This window comes from Montipora capricornis, chromosome 1 (assembly GCF_036669925.1).
Source record: "Montipora capricornis isolate CH-2021 chromosome 1, ASM3666992v2, whole genome shotgun sequence".
Taxonomy (NCBI): domain Eukaryota; kingdom Metazoa; phylum Cnidaria; class Anthozoa; order Scleractinia; family Acroporidae; genus Montipora; species Montipora capricornis.
In genome coordinates, this window is record NC_090883.1 from 15,878,070 (window position 1) to 15,883,090 (window position 5,021).

The 5,021-nt window shown below is 44.7% G+C and overlaps 2 protein-coding genes across 2 annotated transcripts; both read right to left on the reverse strand.

Moving 5' to 3' along the window:
- Window positions 1–909: 909 nt before the first annotated feature.
- On the reverse strand, window positions 910–2,919 carry LOC138059395 (uncharacterized). The gene has a single exon (XM_068904992.1). The coding sequence runs from the start codon at window positions 2,917–2,919 to the stop codon at window positions 910–912; it is 2,010 nt and encodes a 669-aa protein (XP_068761093.1).
- A 92-nt stretch (window positions 2,920–3,011) lies between these two features.
- Window positions 3,012–3,923, reverse strand: LOC138059403 (uncharacterized). The gene has a single exon (XM_068905005.1). It carries the CDS (start codon window positions 3,921–3,923, stop codon window positions 3,012–3,014), a length of 912 nt encoding a protein of 303 aa, XP_068761106.1.
- Window positions 3,924–5,021: the final 1,098 nt, after the last annotated feature.

The window sequence follows — 5,021 nt, forward strand, 5'->3', positions numbered from 1 at the left end:
TCTTGAAAGTACCGTAATTTCCGGCCGATTACCCGCGGGTAATGCGTTAATTTTTCAGTAAACCGCGGTTGCTGCGGGTAATAGGAAGGTGCGGGTAATGCGATAATTTTTAAATCTCAGGTAAGAATTTGACAGATTGAAACAAGTTAAAATGAGGATAATTAAACCAACACTTCCTTCAAATCTGTGTGTTGCCTCGTTCGTTGATTCAATCTTTAAAATGATGCTTTATTTGCCGTAGTCTTTGTAAAACCGCTCGATGAAAGCCGAAGCAAATTGAATGAAAAACAATAATCTTTCCCTTCGACCATGTCACAACTTGTCACCGAATTAAAAGTAAATGAGAACGAATTTCTCACTTTAACACATCCTTTTCAATTTTAAGAAAGAGTTTATCGTGAGACACAATTCAATGCTGAAAAAGTAACAAGATGCGGATGTGTTTATTTTGTGATGCCACAAATTTTTCCGTTCAAAACAAATCTTTTACGATCTTGTTTGAGTAATAGAGCATTTTCCCGTTTTAAGCGACTTCTTATATCGACCCGGTCTTTTGCCCCTGGGTATGCCTAACCACCACCCCATCAGGTATTTTTAACACTCGTCCCCACTTTCTCTCAACCTATCAAAATTAATACATTGGATGTTTAGGTCGTTTTAACAAGACAAACCAGAAATGACTAAGGAGAGTGTTTAAGGCTGCATTATTAAAAGCCAATTCTTAGCAGAAAATGGAATATTCATCGCTCCAAGTTTGTGAGTTCTTGTCCCGGAAATACAGTAGCAAGATTTTTTCGGTTTTGGGGTGCGGGTAATAGGCCAGTGCGGGTAATCTGTTGAACGTTTTTTCCCCTTGTGATAAAAATAGACCGCTGCGGGTAATCTGCCGTGCGGGTAATCGTCCGGAAATTACGGTAGATCTTTGTGCTGGAATAGGCCAGGAGGCAAGGGGGCCTCAGATTTTAGTAAAAGCAAATGATTGGGAGTCAAGGCGTCCAAGTCACAGGGGTCGCTGGATATGGCCAAAATGGGTCGACTGTTAAGGATGCTCTCGACCTCGCACATTAGCGTGGGTAGACTTTCATCATCGGTTATTTGTTCCCTAAGTAAGGACTGAAGAATCTTCCTGATGGTTCGTATGCATCTTTCCCAGATACCTCCAAAATGGGAACCGTAAGGGAGGCTGAAGGTCCACTTGATATTTTTCTGCAAAAGGGAATTGTGGATTTTCTCTTGGTTCCACTCTGAAATAGCATCGCGGAGCTCTCGCTCACCATTTGTGAAATTGGTGCCATTGTCTGAATCTATTTCCTTTACTTGACCTCTTCTCGCAATAAATCTTTGAAGAGCCAACAGAAAGGAGTCTGTGTCGAGGCTGAAAGCAACTTCTATATGCACAGCATGGATAGCTAAGCAGGTGAAAATTACACCATATCTCTTAACGAGACTATGACCACGACGAACTTGGAATGGACCAAAGAAATCCAAGCCAACTGTCGTGAACGGTGGTCTGTCAGGTCGAACGTGATCTTCTTGCAAGTCCACCATTTTCTGTTGACAAAGAGATGCTTGTGAACGTCGGCATATGACGCACTTTGCGAGAACACTCTTTACGGCTGAACTTCCCTGAGTTATCCAAAATCTTTCGCAGATGAGGGACAAAACATGCTCTCTTCCAGAATGGCCACACGCCTTGTGATAATGATCGATAATTAATCTGCTCACGCGATCATCTTTTGGGAGAATAATCTGATTCTTTGACTCTGAAGACAAGGTAGAGTTGCAAAGTCTACCACCCACGCGCAACAGACCATTCACAAAGATTGGGTCGAGCTTGTAAAGGCAACTACTCTTCTTAACCTGCTTCTTAGGATTTGCCGTTTCCTCCGGGAAGGATTGCCGTTGGACATGCTTTAGAATTTCTCCCTCTGCCCGTTGGATTTCTTCAAGGGTGATGAGCATAAAACTGCCATTTCGTGGTTTGTCTCCTTTACTTGCCTTGAGGAGATTATTTTTGTAACGGAAAAGCCAGGCAACGACTTTCACCAGGAGAGACCATGAGGAACATCTGCTAGTGTACTGCAATAATGGACTTTTAGGGGTGCTCAGAGAAGACACGCCAGCTCGAACTTCTACTTTCATTTCAGGATCATTAGTTGCAATCTCGCCAAATAGCTCATCTTGCGCTGGCCAAAGGAATGCCGGCCCCGTTAACCAACGACTTTGACGAAGGAAAATATCTGCCGTCAAACCACGCGAGGCGTCATCAGCAGGGTTATTATCTCCATTGACATGAAACCACTGATTAGGCTGTGACCCGTCACGAATAATCCCTACCCTATTGGCAACAAAGGTGTGGTACCGGATTGTTTCATTCTTGACGTAGCGCACAACTGCGGTACTGTCCATCCAGAAGATCGACCTTGCATTGACTGAGATCTCCAACTCTCTCTTCAATAATCTGTCTTGCTTAACAGCTGTTACCGCCGCAGACAATTCCAGATGAGGGATCGTTATCATCCTCAACGGAGCGACACGTGACTTCGCGCAGAGAAAAGAGCAATGGGCTTCATTGTGGGCATTGACAAGACGAAGATAACTAACTGACCCATAACCGATTTCAGATGCATCAGCAAAATGATGTAGCTGACTGGACATAATGACACCAAAACCATCTGGCTTCAGGCAGCGTTCGGCAGAGAATTTAGACAATTTGGGTAAATCTGCCAACCATCGTTCCCAAGAAACCTCGTACTTTGAGGTGATCGCATCATCCCATCCTAGCTTCTCCCGGCATAAATCTTGAAGCAAGCGTTTGGCTGGCAACACGAACGCTGCAGCGAGACCAAGAGGATCATATACTGAACTCACAACCGAAAGGATACCTCTTCGTGTGGGTGGGCTAGCTTCTCCCGGCATAAATCTTGAAGCAAGCGTTTGGCTGGCAACACGAACGGTGCAGCGAGACTAAGAGGATCATAAACTGAAGTCACAACCGAAAGGATATTTCTTCATGTGGGTGGGCTATGTTTCAGGTCTATCTTGAACCCAAAAGTATCCGTTTCTATGCACCATCGAACTCCAAGGGCTCTTTCGAATGGTAGATTTTCTTTACTAAGGTCCAAGTTCTTTGCTTCTTTGGCGCGCTCGGCTTCAGGGATGGTATCAAGGACTCTGCGACTATTACTAACCCATTTGGTTAGATGAAATCCACCTCTTGACAGCAAACATTTCAAATCACTTGCATGTTGTAATGCTTCTTCAGTTGATGGTAAAGATTTCAGGCAATCGTCTACATAAAAGTTCTTGTTAACCGAGCTTAAAACTTCCCTTGGAAAGTGGTCGCTGTTGTCCTCTGCCGTCTTTCGGAGGGCAATGTTAAAACATGCTGGAGATGAAGCTGCTCCAAACAAATGCACAACCATCTGATACTCTTCGAGATTTTCGTCCAGGTTTCCCTCAGGCCACCACAGGAAACGGAAAAAGGTTCCGTCTTCTTCGGCTACTCTAACCTGGTAAAACATCGCTTCAATATCCGCCATGATTGCTATCCTTTCTTGGCGAAACCTCATCAATACACCGAACAACGTGTTTGTTAAGTCTGGACCCTTGAGCAACAGATCATTGAGCGACTTTCCTTGAAACTTCGCAGAACAGTCCAAAACGACTCGTATTTTACCAGGCTTGCAAGGATGGTAGATGCCATGGTGCGGGATATACCACTTTACACAGTTTAACGCTTGCGTGTGCACAGGAACTTTACGGGCGTAGCCCTTCTCTAAAATCTCAGCCATAAAGACCTTGTAGTCAGCATACAGGTTCTTGTTACCATGGAGCTTCCACTTCAGCCATAGCGCTCGCTGTTCAGCTTGTACCCGATTGTTTGGCACCACGACTTCACGATCTCTGAATGGCAAAGCCATTTCGTAATGACCTTCTTTCAGAACTGCCGTACTATTTAGCACCTTTAAGAAACGCAGCTCCTCTTGGGACATGTGGCCATTTGTCAACATCAACCTGGTTTGGGATATCCTCCTTTGATACGGGAATCTCGGGTCTTGTGTACAAGGGAGGCATTTTGACAAACACGTTCTCCTCCAGGTCGGAAATAGCCAGATCTTGCAGAACGAAACTGTCAATGAGGCTGTTTTTTCTGTCCAACGTTGTTAAAGAAATCAAAGTTCTTTGGCCATTTACTCCTAACTGTCTCATTAGGGCTTCAGTACAAAACGTGGAAGAACTGCCACTATCCAAGAAGGCGTAAATGATTACAGGTGTCCCATTTCCTTTAGGCCATACTTTAACTGGAACAATGGCCATAGCTGTCCTCGAGGTGTTTGTCCCAACAAAGGGACTAATTCTTCCGCCTGTATTGAGCATAGCACTTTGTACACGCAGAACCTCCTCGCGAGACGAGGTACTTGCTGTGGCATTGTTAGCTTCTGGGGAACGTGCAACAGAATTTGTGTGGAGAACTGTTGGATGTTTTCTTGTGCAATTGACAATTGCACACGTTTTCCACTTCGGACAATTCCGTGCTATGTGCTCAGTGGACTTCATAAACTCGATTCATTCCCCGCAGGGGCGACTCCTAAGAGATTTGCAGCTCTTTAGGGCGTGATGATCGTTGCAATAAAGGCAAGAGACTTCTTCTACTGGAGGTAAGTCTGAACTTGGCAATTTCCTGGTGGCAGGTGAGGTCAGGCAATTGTTAACATGCGAAGCAAAACTACGTCTTTCTTTCGTTTTCTCGTGGGATCCTTTATTCAAGAGACCTCGACGTGTATCAGGTCTAGGCTTAGAGTCTTTGGCAATCTTCCCGAAGAGAGGGTTGGTGGCTACGTGAGCTTCATGGTCGACAAACTCAGCGAGGTCATTAAACTGGATAGCTCTTCCTTGATCCTCCATGATTTCATCTACCAAGCGGCGCCATCTAACTCTTAAACTGAATGGCAACTTCAGAGATAACTTCTTAATGGTTTCGGGTTGCTCAAGCTTGGTTAGGTTCCTACTACTCTCCA

Bases quoted from the DNA above. Each gene is read 5' to 3' on its own strand.
- LOC138059395 (XM_068904992.1), bottom strand. From the start codon at position 2,919: ATGCCGGGAGAAGCTAGCCCACCCACACGAAGAGGTATCCTTTCGGTT.
- LOC138059403 (XM_068905005.1), bottom strand. From the start codon at position 3,923: ATGGCTTTGCCATTCAGAGATCGTGAAGTCGTGGTGCCAAACAATCGG.